Raw genomic sequence first — 18,081 nt, forward strand, 5'->3', positions numbered from 1 at the left:
ACCACAAAAGGCGATTAAGATCCAAAGTACTGTAGGGCTGTGTTATGAGTAAGAGCCATTTAATAGCAATAACAACGAATAATAATGTGAAGTATGGCTTTAGTCATTATTATGTCTAGGGTTAGTTTGTTTTTTGTACCTCTAAATGCATACATATATGTATGTATACATACACACACACACATATATAAGGAATACACCCATCTGCTGATCTCTTGGAATAACAGTCTGTTCATCAGGCCTGTGCAAGTCTGTACCCGCACACGTACTGCGATTAATGGGGATTCCTGAGACAGACGTGTGCATCTGGAGGGCTTCACCTGGCTCAGTGCTTGATGGCTGTTCAGGGCCAGCATAGAGATCGGTCTGAGAAAGACATTTCCCTGGATGTCTGCATATAAATAAATTGCTGCTGACAAGGAATAAGTATAATAGAGGCTGGTTCCTTGTTATTGGCTAGAGCAGTGAAGGAGATAATAGCTGAAAATATGGCTGTAAATGGGAGACGCTCATTTATTTTGCACAAATTCTTTAAAATTAGACCTTATAGCGAACACTAAAACATATGACTATTACATTTAAATGACTGCTTAAATCCAAAGGAAAAAAATCATGTGTTCTTATCCTGTCTGACAGGTGGCTTACTTCTGATCCTACCTCTTAATCTTCTAAGTCATGTTTTCTTTCAAACTCTGTTATTCCATTTTAAAAGGGGATTGGGTTATGTAGGACAATGTGTTATGAGGCATAATGCTCACTGCTGGTAAATAAAATATATTATTAGGAGGAAAAAAAAAAAAAAGAAATTCAGGATCACTGTTGACCGGTGATACAAGAATGATACAAGAAGACACAACCATTTTCAGAGGTCTGGGAGACTGGGGTCAGACAGCCTCAATTTTCAGTCTTTGATGTATGTATCATTGTGAGCAAGCTGTGAGCTAGAAGATATCCAAAAGACGTGCTCAGAAATCTCTGCTTCTCATGCAGCCCCTTACTTGTGCACGTGGTGTCTGTTGTGCTCCTCCTTGCAGGCACAGGACACTCGGGACACATCTGGAAGGGCTCTGTGTGACATCAGGCCCACTGGGCATTTCTGTGTCCTGGTGGGTGTGTGTCAGTTCACGGCAAATGAGGTATACATGGTCGCTACTTGTCAAAGGCCAAACAGAGCTAAGCAAAGAACTCCAAGAAATGATTATGATGAGCTCACCTGAGGGCTTCTTCTCCCTTAAACCCTGTCTCCCCTCTCCTCCCAGCCAGTGTTGCTGCAAAGGAGAGCACGCTATTGAGGTGCACCCACCATGACTGCACTTTAGAGACAAAACTGGGAGCAGATGCTCTTTGGCTTATAGTCAGTCCTCCAAAGTCCAAGAATATCCATTTAAAGAGACAGAAAGAGGCATGCTAACATTGTCCCATTAGTGGTTCGTAACATTTTTTGTCTACTGCAAGGCAAGCATGAATAAAAAAGAAATTCCCTGATGTATGGGAACTGTTGAGTCACGGTCCAAATCCTGATTGAGCACCTGGGAAAGGACCTGGTCAGCCCTGGGAGCACAGGTGAAGGCAATTCAGCTGTGTGGTAGGGAAGGGTGGAGCCTGGCTGCACCTCTCTTAGACCTCATTTAAGGGCTGACTGGCAGGGGGAAAGGATCTCTTCCTGGAGATCCCTCCTTGGTGAAGCTTTCCCCTGTGAGCCTGGAATCTTCCAATATCGGTGAGCAATCTTCTTCCCTTCCTTTATAGCACCTTTCTGTTGTGCTGGTCCTTCCATCATCACATCTCTGTTGAAATGCCTTTCCCATTGTGTTGATCTGTCCAATTGCTACACCTGGCTGTATTGGTTTTATGGGTTTATTTTTTCCCCTGCTCCTCATTTAATAAGCTAAGATTGTTAAAACTCAGGAAAAAGTATTTCATGGAGCTTCTGTTGGGTGATGGTTGAATTGATGTTGTTGAATGAGAAAGATAGAGGAGGAAGGTCAGGAATAGATTAGGAGTGGCTGTTTTGCTTTCTAGTTTGGTGAGGTACCAGTTAATTAGACCAGCCAAAGAACTGGGAGAGGGGGCTACCTGCATTGTGAGTCAACAGTCATATTAATGTTCCTTAATGGCTTGCAGAGGGACTGGAGGAAAGTTGAGCAGCAAGCACTGTGCAGACCTCCAATGTCAATAGCACTAGGCAAACAGTAAGTGATTTTTTTTTTTGACAGTAAATGCAGAATCTGTGGAAACAGAGTCTGCTCTTTATATCCACATTTATTTCCACAGGTGTAGCAGGATAACTAACCTCTGACCTGAAAATCTATGCCCTTTCTCACTGTGGCCTGTCTTACTCCATACCAACAGCCTCTCACCTTGTGGTCCTAGCCTGCAAATGAAGAGTCTGTGAGTATTCTTCTTTTCACCTCTCCCAATCAATCTTAGCTTTTATTTTGCTTGTAAATTTCCTGCTGTGCATGAAATGATGTTCCTGTGGCAATCGCAAAGATTGTATATGCCTCCCACTTATAAGTCTGTTTTGACATTCTTCATAACAGAAATGGTAGGAAAGGTTTATGTGGATTTTTTTGTGGATATGTGATTCTTAAAACACGCATTGCCCTATCATATGTGAGATTTAACAATGTGTTTTGTGTCTCTCTCACAGCAGAAGGGTAACCACCTGAGTGACAGCCATAACAGTTCATGGGACAGCTCTTGAGGGAGGTGTGGGACCTGCAGTAAGGCCTGAAACTGATATTAACTACTTTTCTGTCATTAAGTGTCACAGCTTTTCTTAAGCTTGTAAGCTATGCCCTACATCAAATAAAAAGGTAAATCACCACGTACCTTAGTGGGCTTTGGGTCAAGGAAGCTGCCAGCCGCGTGGTTCTTGCTATCCAAAAATGGGACCCTCTGATGTTGCTTATTCCTCATATGCTGCTGTATCCAGTCAAAGCATACAGAAAACAAGCATCAGAGTTTCTTATCTGATGTTAATTGTTCAGATTTGTGACACTGTACAGATGATGAAGAATCACAATGTTCTGGGTGATCTATCTTTTCATTTTACTCTAGACATAGCTTGGAAGCTTAAGAAAAGCAGTGGTGCCTAGAATCACACATAACTAATTGCTGAGTGGGGTCACTTTCTTGGGAAATTTGTGGTTAGTTCAGATTTTTTCCAGTGCTGGTGGCCTGAGGAGCAGCCAGAACCTTCCTGAAACAGGATCAAGTACAAAGTTGCAACCACTGATCAGCTATAATAGCAATAGCAATAATCAGAATTATTGAGCATCCAGATCTGCCTGGATGTTTGAGGGGGAAAAATCAGTGGTTCTCAGGTAACTCTCTGATAGATGAGCCATGGTGAACGAGTCTGGCAATGAAATGGTGTCTTGGAGAAACTGAAGTGTTTAGGTAGAGGGAAAGAAAAGTTTCTTTTGTCTCAAGAGCAGGAAAAAAAGTCACCTCACTTGATGAAGGCTTAATCCCTGCAGATGGTCTGAAGCCACAGCATCTTTGTTCTCTCCATGCTAGCATCTGTTGAAAAGTTGTCATCACTGCTTATGCCAAATGCTGGATGGGGAACAATTTGTGTAAATCCTGCTCAAAATAACAAGCTCGTTAATAGCTTATATTCTCTATAAGCAGCCAAGGTACACTTAGCCATGACAGTTTTCTTTCAGTGGACTTTGAGGTATTATCAGCTGTGACAGTGTGGAGTGGGTGGAATGTGGGGAACAAAAGCCCCACACAAAGGAGGCACTTTAGGTCTGGGCTCCTCTGCTTCCTAGAGGCCACACAGTGCTGAGCTACAGTGAGATTCTTTTCTCTAATTAATATTTCGTTCTCTGGGAGAGTTTTGAGTTATCCCTTGAGATATGTTAAAGGTTTGCACATTTTCAGGAAGAGAAACAAGGCTGCTGAACTTGAATTAAGAAAGTATGTTGAAAGGAGCTGCTACAGCCTGTAACTTTGGGCGAGGGACACGTAAAACCATACAGTATTACTGCACTTTTCATTGTATTACTTGTTCTATGTCCTATTTCATGGTCTGCTCCAATAAAGTCATGCATAAATGCTGCTAGGAACCATTCACCCCTTTTTCCTTTCTACCTCCCGTGGACTGAGGCATCTGATACTTCATATTCTGCGGAGGTATTTGTTTTCCACACTGACCCACCAAAATATTTTATGACTGTAATAAAATTAAGTGCCTGTGTGGTTAGAATTGCTGAGTTTAGCAAGGAAGGTGAAAGAATGGTCACTGGAGGAGAACTGCTGGCACCAGCAAGTGCAGGGAGTCCAACCAGGGCAGGCGACAGGTCATCCAGGCTCCATGGTGTTTAGCTGTATGAGCCATGGGAGTAGTGCTGTGTACCCTTACAGATGTGGTAAATTGGGAGCTGCAGTAACAGAATGACATCAGTCATGACCAGCAAGGCTGTAGCCACACAGCTAGCTAAAAGGTGAAACTGAGCCACTTGTCATGGGCTTCACCTTTCAGGTGCTCTGTCCCAGGGACCAGGGAAGAGAAAGGCAACTTACTGCAGGGCTCCAGCTGTATGTAAAAGCTGAGCTGCTCCATCCAGTGGCTTTCTGTTCCCTTCACCAAGGGCTATTGTGAGGCAGCAGTCTTTTAATCCAGCTGTTATTCCTCAGGGTACAGCTTGTATCTTGAGCAAAGTGATTACAGATCTAGCCTTGCAAACTGGAGGTACAGTAAGAAAAATGATGCCACTATGTTTTGAGAGGTTTACCTATGGGCGTATCAGACACCATTTGAAGAAAGCCCTCCCTGGCTGTGCACGGAGAGAGAGGCCCTTAATCTATCTAATGGCTCCTATGATATTGATATACTGTCTCTTTCATTGTCGTGTTAAGGACCTCTCAAGCATTCTGCTTGTACATCACTGGATGGTGTTATCCCAGCATGTTATGGCTGGTGGCACACCTGGGTTAGAAGGGGTGCTGTGGTGTTCCAGGAGAAACAGATTAAATATTGTTGTCAGTCCACCATGAAGCACCTGTAGAGCTTCCCCTGTGTGAGGAGTCATGCAGTATTATAGGCCCAGTTCACTGCCCTTAAGGGACAAGGGGCTTTGTGAGGCTGTGAGCAGAGCTGTGGCCCTAGCAGGGCTCTGGCCCTCCCTCAGCTAGTGGCAAGGTGTGATGACAAACGCTGGGATATGAGCTGCACAGCTTGTGCTGCAGCCCAGAGCTGAACCAAGATGGCCCAGTGACCTCTGGAAGGAAGGGTGCATCGTGCTTTCCTCTGGCTGCCAAAGAAAGCTTTTGAAAGAGTAAATGAAAGAGTAGTGTAAACACAAGGCCTTTTAAGACGTATCTCCTTGTCACTTAAGTGAGTGCTAATTATTAATTTGATGAAGTTGAACGTGAAAGCAAGACTGCAGGGCTCACTTTTCAGGAGCAGATTTCCTTTGCATATGGTCTGCAAGCAAAGGGAGAGCCAAAGGAAGGCAAGCTTGGGCTGGCAGCTCCAGGTTTGGAGCAGTGGCCATGGAGCCAAATGTTTGGTAAATACAGTTAGCTGGGGGAAAGAAGTATGTGAAGTTTGACAGAACAGTGACCTAAAAATCAGCCTCTAAGTGCATCTTCATGGCAGACTGCAAACAGGGAGATCTTAATTAATTATAATTATTACACTTTTAAGAGAAGAGGAGAAGCAGACTTTCTCTCATGATATACAGAGAACAACTTCAAAATTGTTTACACAAATGCTGTGAATTCTGTAGGGTGGGTACTACAAATCCATGTCAGATGTTAATGGAAAGAACAGCTTTTGTCTTGCAGGATGGCAGCGTGCCACTGTTGAAGTAACAAGCACACTCACTGTGGTGTGCTCAGAGCTGCCGGGGCTGGAGATGAAAGATGAACATAAATCAGCCAGCCTGATGTGGGCCTCTGCCCGCTGCCAGTTTGTAAATGATTCCTGTCAGTTTCAAGCCAGAAAGTGCAGAAACCTGAATGCTATTAGGAGTCATTCAGCTGGAGCATCCAGCAGCTTCTCTGTGCCATTGTGTACAGAAATTGCCTCCCCGGTACTGCCATCCTTTGCACACTGGACATTGAATCAACAGACATTTAGTTTCTAGACACGGTAGACGTAAAATCTACTGCAGCAATCTCTCCTGCAGGTAGCTCCATGTTGGCAAAGTGAGCCACGAATATTTCACCTGACTGCCAAAGTGTCAAACACAGCATCCACTAAGCACAGTGCTGCTATGGGAGCTGCTAGATGTCCTCAGACAACCTTGTCAGAATAAATGTGGATGCACAGGAGCACTCTGTGGCCTCAGATGGCTGTGAGGAGATCCAGGTGTGTTCTTGCTGTGTGTAGAGCTGGATGCTAGGAGGAATAGGATCACTTGCAGTTTTGGTTTGGGGCAGCATTTGCTCGGCACTGAACAAGGTAAAGGGAGATGGGATGGTCTGGGGCCCATGAAGGTACTGCATGCAGCCTGCAGCTGAACAGGCTTTACTTCTGTTGTGAGGATGAGGCTGCTATGTGGATGGGAAGCACCAAGTCACTCAGATGGTGAAGCAGGCCTGACCCCATTATCTAGCATGTGTTCTACTTTTATGTATTATAATTGTGTAGGAGAACTGGTTAAATGCGGAGCTCTCTGGAGTTTGCCCCAAAGAGATGAAGGAGTTGCTTGGGAACGGTGTCACCTGCACAGGGGCAGCAGCCCACCTGCAGAGACAGAGATGCTGCTATCACAGTGTTCACATGAAGGCCAAGGCAGAGCTGCACACCCCACCCCGACAGCTGATGCATAAGCATCTGGCTGGATGAAACAGACTATTTGGGGTATAAATGCATAGGCAAGGGAAGAGATCTGGCTTGGCCAGACAGCATTATCAACTAGCAAGAGAAGATAGGAGTGATGATTTTTAACAAGCTGTTACATGGTCGCCTTAGAGCCAAGACTGTAAAAGCCACGACTGGCCCAGAGGAGAACAGCAAGAAGTCCCCAGCAACCCAACAGGCCAGCAAAACAGTCCTGTCAGCACGAAATTACCCACAGGGTGCAACTCTGCAGCAGCATGCCAGGTTCCTTTCATCTGCAGCTGTGCTACGATATCACTCGTTTCTGACTCAGAGCCTTGTGGTGGTCTCCTGGGGCTGCTGGGAGTGGTAGACGTGCATCGAGACACAGGGCATCCTCAGAAGCGCTGCAAGAAACCTGGTAAGCAGGCAGCGTGTCCCCGAGCCTGCAGAGGTGCTCGGCGTTTTGTTGCACCAGGTCCTCACGGGCTGTGGTTGTTTCTGAACTGTGAACTCCCCCAGCTGGCGAACGTGTGCTATTACCGTGAGCCACCTTAACCTCCTGTCCAAAATGTCGCTGTGAGGACGTACTGCAAGGAGGTCCCAGAAACTCAACAGGCTATCCAAGGCATTACTGTTTTGGCCTGTGAATTTGTAAGGAGCTGATGGCCAACGTGTGACCTTCTCTGCTGAAAGAGAGAACGAGAGACTCAGAATGCTGCCTCTCTTGGTGCTTTCATTGAGGTGCTGGTGCCCTACTCCCTGCAGCAACACTCCCTGGGTCCTTACATACTTGCCATGCTGTCCTTGTCCAAAAGTCATTCTAACCCTTGGCTGAAAGTAAATTTTCAGCCTTCTTTCAGATCTCTCAATTTAGCGGAATTCACAGAGCCGTGCCCTGGAATCCACTACCTTTAACCCATCCACCATGTGGCACCACTGGTTGCCTGGTTTGAATGCTGACAGCATTTAGCTGGCATCAGTTTTGCACATAGTCTCTGACAACCTTGGGACAGACACAGGCAAAATCTCCCCAAAAAGAAGCCATCAGCAAACAGCACACTTGGCCTGCTGTTTTTCTTAAGGAATTACAACAAAAATTCATCAAGAGACGCCTGTTTGTTTGAAGAGATGCAGCCAGTGAAAGGAGCCATGTTATCATCCCATTCTCTCATTGTCATCTACGTCATGGGGTTGAAGCCACAGTGCCTAAGCAGGGGACTTTGCAACACAAACCTTGAGCCTTCTGGGGCTGCCATAATGGGTAATTGAATGGTTCTCTGTAGGTCACAGTCAGTTCCTTTCACTGTTCCCGTAGTATGGGCCAAGAATTATGGAGCAGCCTGGGTTGGTGGATGCAAACAACGTTGTGTTAAGAAAGAGAACTGCAGAAGCAGCACTGGCTGCACATTTCAATGGCATCACGTTCAGTCTTTTGTGATAAGGGAGGAGTACATGGGAAAGACCACCATTGACAGGAGGTGGATGAATGGCTCAAAGCGTGCGAGTTATCTGACCTTACAGTGGGTGAAAGTGGCAAAGCTGCAGCACCTGGTGGCCTCCAAGAGGGGAGGAGGAAGCAGGGAGTACTGAGTGTGTATGTTTGCCTGAGGATTGCAAATGATGTGGGTAGAGGGCAGACGTGTCCAGGTGGAGCACAGGGTGTGTCATAACCATAAACCAAGTAACTGCCCTTCAGTGCTGGGTAGGAGCCAAGACCACATCTGGAGGTGATGGAAGGGACTGCTGCAAGCAGACCAGGTGCTGGCTTAGTGCTGGGGGACGCTTGCAAAGGCTCAGCACAGCTCCCCAGTGTCTGCTTGCACTGAGAGAGCAGCAGAACAGGGCAGACACCACTCTAAGCCTCTCGCCCTGCCCTGCACCCCTCCACCAAGCCCACGCACTGCCCCTCGCCGACCCCACAAAAAGGCCAGGCCCAGGCAGTTGTATACAAAACCTGAAATAGTTTACTTTGCTTTCTCTTTTTTTTTTTCTTTTTTTTTCTTCTTCTTTTTTTTTTTTTTTTTTTCTTCTTCTTTAAACTTTGCTCTAGGTTTACTTAGATTTCGTGAACTCGATACAAGAGCATTTGATATGAATTGGTAAATAAAACACCGTCATAGATAGATAGCCACGATAAACTTTGTTAGAAATGTACATGTCGCGAAAAAATAATAATACTAATAATAATAATCATAATAAAAAAAGCTGGCGTGACGCCCAGGCCAGCATGGCCCCGATGGCCGTGGGCTGCGGGTGGCTCTGGTTCCCCGCGGGCGCCGCGCCCCAGTAATGTGTGTATATAAACAAAGCCCATAAGAAATGTACAAATATAAAAAGCTACAAACATTAATAAATTACATCGTCACAAAACACGGAAACACTCCACAAGGTGCTAGTAAAATAACTGTCTCCCTCCTCGTACAAGAAGTTACGCAAAGAGCTGGTAAGGGCCGCTGCTACGGACAGCGCCCGGAGAGACTTTCCCCTTATAAAAAACAGGTGGTCATTATTCCAAAAGCTATGTACAAGCTACATTCTAGGAAAAGGATGCCTCGGGAAACGCATCAACATGGCACGGCCGGGGGGGAACGCGCCCAGTGCCCCCAGTCCCCCACCACACTCCGTCCCCAACCCCTCGCTGTCCTCACCCCCGTGGGCCGGGTGCTCTCTCACCTCCCGGCGCGCTCAGCGCCGTGGGGCCAGGCGAGGATTAACTTTTTGCGGACTAGTCACTCTCAGCACTCTGAGAAAGGACATCTATATTAAAAAATATTTATAGCAGGATTCTGTACACTCCGACCGCCGAAAGTTAAGAGGGTTGTTATCGCTGTGCTCCAAGTCAGGCGGAGCTAAAGGAGCAGCTTCCCATTCCGGTGGATCTTCAGGATCTTGCCGAGCCGCTGCTTGGCCGTGGCCATCCCCTTCTTCGTGCGCTTTCCTGGAGGGAGAGTGGCAGTGGTGAGCCCCAGGCTGGCTCCTGCCCCACGCCACCCCACAGCAGCGAGCCCTCAGCCCCGCACTACCACCTTCCCGACCCCGTCCCTACCCCAGCACCTCCAGGAGACCACAGCTGTCCCTCGAACTTGAGGGATCTCCCATGACCATCCCAAACCCAGATGTGCCTCAGAGACAAGCACAGTCTCTTGCCAATCAGCACCACCGCAGCCAGGCAGGTCCCAGTGCGTACCTGGGGCACCAAATGCCTCCACGGTGCCCATACCCTGCCCTGAGTCTGCACACACACCCCAGCTCAAGGGGTGCCCCAGCGTGACCACCCAGCCCCAGTCACTCCAGCACTATCTCGTGCCTCAGAGCTCACCAGAGCAGTACCTCTGTGTAGGTATTGCTGCACGCACAGAGGCACCCAGCAGGCTGTCAAACACTGCCTGCTTTCAACACATTCACATGCAGGCACCTCTGGGATCTCTGAGTACCTCTCCACTATTTCACACATCGTCAAGGGATAATCTGATGCACAGGGCCCAGCTTGCATGCCACCTCACTGACACCACCATCGTGCTTTCCTTGCCCTCTCTTTCCCTAGCACTACAGACACCACCTGCAGTCAGCCCAGTCAGAAAGTCACTGAATGCATACACACATACACACGTTCAGATTCGGGTTAGCACCAATGCACTACAAAGCACTCAGAGTGGACAACTTTCCCTTTCCTCATACTCATGTGACAGAAACACCATCACAAACCAGACCCATGCTCACAGGCTGCACCATTCAGGAAGGTCTGTGTTCCCGCACACTTTTCCACAAGGACTAGCGCAGCAAGCACAGCTGATCTCCACCTCATCTCTCACCAGCTCCCACTTCACAGACAGCAACTTCATGGATCTCCAAGGCATCTGAGACCTGGCAACTACATGAACCCACCCAACTCCTTCCTATCACACCACTAGTGGTGTATCCATGTATAATACCTCAAGAATCTCAGCTCCTTTCCACTTCTCCCATCGACTTTGTGTTCCAAGCCATGACGGTGTGGGTGACACTTACCATGGGACTTCTCAAGCTCAAAAGGCTTGAGTGGCTTCCACTCTATAGCCTTTCTCAACAAGAATGTGCTTCTACAGCCACTGACAGTACTGAAAGGCAATTTATAATTTCGTCATTTTTCATCCTTTTGCCTCATTCTGAGTCATCTCTCCTCCCTGAAGTGGTCTGAGAGCTCCCTGATTCTGCTTCATCCCATCATCCCTTCATTACTGATGATACCCAGCCTGGAACTCCCTGTGTTCTATGCAAGAGAGACAGGTTGATGTCCGCTTGGTGGTCCCAGCTGTCTCAAGACCCTGCACTGGAGGTTCTGAAAGTGCTCCTTTCCCTGCATGGATGGGTATGCACTTCCGGCACACGGTTCCTCCCCTCCTCTGAGGATCGAGAGCTATACCACGAGCAAGGTGCGCTCCACATGCCCATACAAGCTCTCTTCACGATGCCCTGTCTGGTTTGCCCAACTCACTGGCCTGACTGGGGTCAGGCTCCATTCAGCACTTTTCTTCCCACCACTTCTTCCACGGACCTCTTGGACCTTCATGACACCATTTCACCACAAAGACACAATTCCAGGCAAGAATTTTCACTTCATTCCAGTTCTGTAGAGAGCCACAGGTGTTGCCAGCTCCTGGAAGGGCCCTAGAGTCTACTGTGAGCACATCCTCCTATATGGCCTGTGATGCTTTACTGGTTGGCACCCCTCCAAGGGGCTGCAGGACACCTCACACTATCTCTAATTTGCTCCACTCACATACAGAAGAATACTGGAAACAACAGCCACACAGTCTCACTTTTTACAACAGGTCTTTCCTGTGGGATCGCATACTTGATCTTCATCATACACAGTGCACTTGACTGGAGTTCCTGCCTGTCCCACACACCTGCCTTCATTGTGCTTTCCCAGCAAAGTTCAAGCAAGGAACAGGAGGTCCAAGCCCAGGCCCCAGACAGCTCCGGCTTTTTAATGCTTTCCCTACAGCCGATAACAAGTGATCTCTTCGTCTCTTGGTTCTGCTTGTGTGGTTGGGTAACTCCCAAGGCTTGACATTCCTCTGCTCCCTTGTTGCAGCTCTCAGGACAGCTTTGCAGATTCTCACTGCTCTACACTTGCCAGGCAGGATGTCCTTATTTACACCTCTGCATAGCTACTGCACAAAAAGAAGCTTAAAACAGCAGTGCCCGGCACGGCCCTGAGCACAACTGCCTTCATGGATGCCTCCTTCCCTTGTCAAGGCTTCACCAGACAGGCTGGACTGTGATGTGACCACTGCGTGTCCTCCTCAGAAAGCCCAGGGCACGCTCGGAGTATTTCCTACCATAGGATGCCTCACAGTCTACAACAACAAATGCCAGGCAGCAAAGCACATATTTAGGCCCACGCTGCCAGGGCAGCCAAGGCTATGGGTCAAATCTCCAACCAGGTTTGTCCTACCAAAACAATTCCACAGACCCGTGACAGACACCACACACGGAGGCCCTGCAAAGGGCATGGATTATATGACCAAATCACCCTTCCCCATTCCTACACCATAACCCCAGGCGTTTCCTGGTACCTTTGGCGGAGGCATTGTTCTGCGAGGATGATGAGGGTCTCCTCTGTGTGAGGAAAACACCGGGTGCCATCGGCTGCGATCCCCTGTTAGGCTGGGCGGCCCCAAAGGTGCTGGCCCCTGCGGTGTACTCGTGATCTGTGAGGCTGCTGGCATGTGACTCCAGCTTCGGCTCTGGTGAGCTGCCTTCCTGAGCTGGTTTGTTCGCGTTGTTGGTTGACAGCTTCTTTTTGGTATTTTTTTTCTTCTTGCCTTTTTGTTCCTCCTTTAAAATGACAAACATGAAGCTCAGATTAATCCTCGGAAGACCTTTAGCTATGGCAAGGGCCAGTGGTGTTGCTTAGGGTCCTGATACAACGAAAAACAACGAAGTTTGCCACGTACAAACTGCTCAGAGTCTGTTCCGATACCATCTCGCTCCCAGCTCTCTGCCACATGCACACGCTGCCCTTCTTGCATCTACGTATGCGCCTTGTGCAGAGCCTCCTTGCTTGTTAACTCTCAGTGCACTGCGGTGAGAGGGAGCCAGCCAGCGCCAAAATGACCCTGCCTTGGGAGACCAGCGTGGTTTTGTATGAGCAAGCCTTTCCATGTTCCGCATACACTGACATCTCCTATCTTCAGGTATCTTCATACGCTTTCGTAATAGAAGGACATTAAACACCCCACTTATTCACAGAAGCTGCTTCATGCTAAGGTAACACCTCTAGCTGCCCCTACACACACAGGGAGCAAAGGGTCTGTCACTGTCCTCTTTCCCTCGCCTACCTACAAGTCCACTTCCTGACAAAATGCCGCTTCCCAACAGCACCCACCACGAAAGCACAATGCCACCAAATGCCACAACTCCAGCAACTCCCCAACCTGTCTCCAGCAGACCTCGTACTTTGTGGTGTCACATTTGTCGGGTCAGTGTGCATGAGGCACTCAGCACCTACCTGACCCCTCCAGAGACCAGAGGATACTTTTCTACAGCCAGAAGTGCCTCAATACATTTGCTAAACTGATGTTAGCTGCCCTTGGTTAACCAAAGCTTTGGGAGTAAGCCCTAATGCTCCCCAGCAGCCAACTCACACAGACAAGGCAATCACACCACCCAGACCTCCAGCACATCAATCTGCCGCTCACGCACTCTCCTTTTGGTGATCCTGCTTCTATCTCTAGCCCACAAGAATGCAGGTAGATATGCATCCTCTCAGTGCTTCTCTGCATGCCCAACAGACTTCCTGCTCTGCACCATTTAGTTGTCAGCTATGTATGGTGCAACACTGCTGGATTTTCCTCCTGTTTATTTCCCCTGAGACTGATAAGCCTTGCCAAACTGGCACAAATAAACCCCAAGAAGGGCTGGCACTGCTCTGGTGTTTGGTCATGACTGCAGCTTTCATTTCCTGACAGCTACTGCTTCTTAAGCAACCTCACCTGCTGTGACAACTTTGCGGCTGCAGCGGCGAGGCCGGTTTCGATGGAGGCAACCCTTGTTCCCTCTCGCACCGGTCTGTCTTGCCGAGGCACTGAGGGGCCGACTCGTGCTGCAAGGAAAGCAATCAGAGGTGAGGCAGGTGCAGAGTGCCCATGTGAGCTGCATAGCCACACACTGGGCAGCGGGACTGCCCTCCTGAGCAGGAGATGGACGTGCAATGTCACAAGCTAAGAAATGGGCTGCTTGTCACACAGCAAGCTGTGGAGAATCCTTCATTAGTGGCCACAGCAAAGGGTGCCCAGGGATCCCCTGGCCTTGCACTGCCTCTGGTAAACTGCAACAAAAACAGCCTTCCAGAACATCAGCATTGGCTGAACCCAAAGGAGACCATTCCTACGTTTCCTGCTTGTTTCTCTTTACACAACACTAAAAACCAGGGCTGATCAACTGTCTGGACTTTCACTACTACACTACTGCCAGCAATCCTTCCTTCACAGGAGCATGAGGAAAAATAAATCAAAGACCTACCCCAAAAAACACTTCTCCTGCCAACTGATTGATGGAGAAAAACTAACACATCGGTACAAGTCCCAGCATGTGAAATCTTCCCCCGCTGTACTGGAAAGGGTTAATCCTTCACATTACAGAGAAATTGCTCATTTTTGGTCTTACAGTTTCTGCATTCCTTGAAAAATGCCTGGTTCCTTAGGGACCTGCATGGCTTAGTCTGAGTAGCACAAATTGTAAGAGCTTACCTGTTGGGCTGTAAGGGGCATCATCGGAACTTTTCCTTTTCTTTGATCGAGATTTGAATACTGGATTATCTTCATCCGATTCAAGAGAAGGGTAAACTACAGTAGGAAACAAAGAGTAGTTTCAGTGTAGGAGACAATTATATACTGCAGAGAGGCCCACTTGCTCTATACAGCAATGGTGACCACAGGCATCACAGCTAGAAGAACAAAGTCCCCCAGAGGTACTGCTGAGAGGTAACAGCTGGAAACCATCTGGGGACATTCTCCTGCTCTTATCCATGCTACACTTAGAAGGTGATGTCACTGAGCTGTGACCAGCTACTTTTAGGGTACACAGAGAAAGTTTTCAGACAGGAAAAATGAGTCTCCCTGTTGCCTGTGGAGTGGCAGCATAGCTGGAAGAAAGACAGACAAGTTTCTTTATCCCAAGTTAGACTGAAACCCTCCAGCTCTGCACTGTGCAAACCTCATGACCCCTTGTGAGACAAGATGTGAATCTGCACACCAAGGAAACACACGCAAGGGGCGTTTGCAGATATGAACAAATATGCACGTGTGCACACTTACTCAGACTGCTTCGTTGTGCTTACCGTAATCTGAGTCTTTGAAACAGGCATCTAAGTGGTCCTGATCTTCATCATAATCTTCAATGTCAATACTGTTTTTTGTGCTTTTCTTTAGTAACCGTTTGCCAGCATTTTTGTTGCCACCGCCACCTGCTTTTTTAGAGTTCTGTGAGGAGATGGAGTTATTCTTGGCCTGGTTGGTCCCCCAGGAGGCCTGCAGGCAGGAGTCCGACGACTGGAGGTTTGCCATGGATAGCATGCCCTGGATTGCTTCCTGTGTGCTGGGTGAGGCGGGTGGCTGACTGCAGGAAAACATGGAGAGATACAGAAGCCATCAGCAATTCCATGAAAACACACACTGCTCACAAATAGCTGACTCCTTTCACCTGACAGTGCTGCTAGGGCAAACTTCCTATTGCTGTACTTTAACCAGGTGAGCAACCAGCACTGGTTATTTTTACTTTAAGAGCAACATCACCATGCATTAAATTTGGGCTTGCTGCCTTGGAAGTCAGGAAGCTGTGAACCACTTGGCTATGCATCTGATGTGCAGCTCTTTGGTGGCTGTCGTTGCTGGTGTGCAAGGACAGAGGCCAGGTAACTTTTCAAAGCTCCCAACAGCGCAGCATTTCTACCCCCCAGCTCTGAGGGTATGAGCCCCTCACTCACATACCCAAATTCCACCTTCCTGTAACAGAGCTACAGCAGGCAAGAACCATGTTTCCTTCACTGAACTGAAGGATGAGGTTCCTGCTCTTGGCCAATGCCTTCCCAAACTCCTTTCAGACTCCTCCATCCCTTCCTTCACACGACAAAATGTGAAAGCAAAGCCTGAAGAAGGTGAGGGGGGACCACAGAGGTACCACCCCAGCATGCAGGCTCTCCTGCAGCCCAGTAAAGGGAAAGGCTCGGGAAATGAAGAAGGGTAACTGAGCAGCAGCATCACTACACGAAGCAGTGGAACAGCCTGCACAGCCAGGGCTGACAAGATATGGACTGGATGAGAGGACTACAGGGTGGTGAAAACTTTGCTCATCTCATCAGAGAACAGCAATTCTGTGAAATGCAGAAAACACTGCAAAAAAAGTTATGCAATAGAAGCCCCTAACATACATCATTTCCCAAGTAAATTAGCAGTGCCACGTCACTTTCATTTATTTGATCTTAATTTAATCCTCTTAAAGCCTTTACAAGACTCTGGATAGAGTAACATATAATACATAGAGGGAGTTTCTGGGCACTAATTGCATTTATAAATAATCCTGCAAATGAGTTAAGACTGCTGTCGGTAGCTAACAGCTCAAGGAATAAAAGAACATCGAAACATTTATTTAGTGAAGAGACATTTTAATCCCCTTATTATCATGCCAGATGCCTTAGCCTCCTCCCTGACAAAGGCATATTTTGCACCACGTATAAGAAGTTAACATATTTTCTTTTCAATTCCCCCCCCAGAACAGTTTTTGCAAGCACTGGACTCTCAAAACAGTGCAAACAGACCATCAAAAACTGACCACTAAGTGGGCAAATCAGAGAGGAACTGCCTTAAGCAACACAAGCTTCAACAAATAAATTGTGGAATATGATCAAAACCAGTGGTTCTGAGTCAAACCACAACCTGAACGTGTGGGTAACATGTCTTAAAGAGACATAGCTGCACATGGAGTAAAGTGTTTCTCATTAGGGCATGTGCTTGCCTGTGCTTCTATTGAAAGCATTTCAGCTTTCTGAGCCAAAGGAAAAAAAAAAGGAGAGAGAATTGAGAAGTAATTCTTAAGCTCTTGAAGGCCGTATCCCCTTTCTGTAGCTTCACAATAGTTAAAAAACAAACAAACACAACCAACACATTTATGAAAGTAAACTATGAGTTCCAGCTATGACCTATAACTTCAAAAACGGGAGCAGAGCTGGAGAAAAGGGCACTCTAATGAACAGACTGACAGCAGCTCGTGCCTTTTGCAGTGGGCTCCACTCCAGCATTGTGCACGGCTCCCCTTTTGAGGACCTTGTTGTTTCTTTTTACTCTCATAAAGCAACTCTGCAAAGGACCCTTTCATGCTGTTAACAGAGAAGGGGAAAATTTGTTGCTAAAACTCATTCCAAACATCTCCCCCAGGGCTGACCAGGGAAGGGCACATCGCGCTGTGCAGCACAGATGGCTCTGTGTCCTGCACAGCCCTACGGACAACTAGCTCTTAGGCCTAGTAAGCTGGGCGCCTTGGCATCACAGGGCAGCTCCTTGCTGTCAGCAGTATCTTCATTTTGGAGCAGTGCACAGAGCAGCCCTTTGGGCTATGCTCTGGGGCTTTCACGTGGCCTGTTTCCCTCCTGGACTTGCCAGAAGCATGCTTTCCCTGACATCATGCTCCAGAGCAGGTGATGACAGGCAGACAGCTGTGATTGCTGATGAGAGCACACATGGTTCAGCCCCTGCACGTTAAGCTTTCCCTGCTAACCGAGGCCCGTCCCCATGCTGCCTGGGCACAGGACCTTCCCAGTGCCCTGAAGGGATACTGCAGGGAGCCAGGGCTTCCTTTCACATCCCACCCCTCTCCAAGGGTTCAACACCTCTCAGCAGAAACTCTTTCTTTCTCATGCAATTACTTAATCATTCACCTATAGCCTCATACATAGCACTTGAACGTATTCATTTCAGTGCAATACAACTCACTGAAGGCTGTCCTCTCCCCTGGTCCCCGTGCTGCCTGCACAGCAGCAGGAGGCACTGAAGGGCAATGGGGAGGGAAAGTAGTAACCTCATGAATGCTTCACTAAGCAACTATTTCCCAGGCTCACCCCAAGACTTGGGAAAATGGGTAAGGGCAAAGGGAAGTCAGAGGAAACACTGAACATTTTCTAAGTGGAAATAACTAAAAGCATCACTGCCTCGTGAGGTTAGACAAAAAAGGAAGCAGAACCTGCTTGGAGTTCTAAACAGATCAAAGTCAGCAATCAAAAACAATGGCTGGGGAAATCCCAGCCAGACACACAAGAA

General features: G+C 47.8%; 1 protein-coding gene and 1 long non-coding RNA gene across 3 annotated transcripts in view; one reads left to right on the forward strand and one right to left on the reverse strand.

Annotated features, from left to right (window-relative positions):
- Nucleotides 1–1,633: 1,633 nt before the first annotated feature.
- Nucleotides 1,634–4,862, forward strand: LOC125698725 (uncharacterized). The gene is made up of 4 exons (XR_007379292.1): nucleotides 1,634–1,720; nucleotides 2,125–2,192; nucleotides 2,275–2,391; nucleotides 2,654–4,862. It is a non-coding gene; the product is annotated as an uncharacterized LOC125698725 (long non-coding RNA).
- A 3,949-nt stretch (nucleotides 4,863–8,811) lies between these two features.
- PHF2 (PHD finger protein 2) overlaps nucleotides 8,812–18,081 on the reverse strand; it is an 81,925-nt gene continuing 72,655 nt past the window's right edge. The window contains exons 19-23 of one of the 2 annotated variants that reach the window (XM_048957311.1): nucleotides 15,111–15,388; nucleotides 14,521–14,616; nucleotides 13,765–13,874; nucleotides 12,346–12,607; nucleotides 8,812–9,722 (exon numbers count right to left, since the gene is read on the reverse strand). In XM_048957311.1, the coding sequence (XP_048813268.1) occupies nucleotides 9,634–9,722; nucleotides 12,346–12,607; nucleotides 13,765–13,874; nucleotides 14,521–14,616; nucleotides 15,111–15,388 (835 nt within the window). In that variant the 3' untranslated portion in view covers nucleotides 8,812–9,633. The remainder of the gene's footprint in view (nucleotides 9,723–12,345; nucleotides 12,608–13,764; nucleotides 13,875–14,520; nucleotides 14,617–15,110; nucleotides 15,389–18,081) is intronic. The other variant, XM_048957312.1, reaches the window with a different exon arrangement.

Source organism: Lagopus muta, chromosome 11, assembly GCF_023343835.1.
Source record: "Lagopus muta isolate bLagMut1 chromosome 11, bLagMut1 primary, whole genome shotgun sequence".
Lineage (NCBI taxonomy): Eukaryota > Metazoa > Chordata > Aves > Galliformes > Phasianidae > Lagopus > Lagopus muta.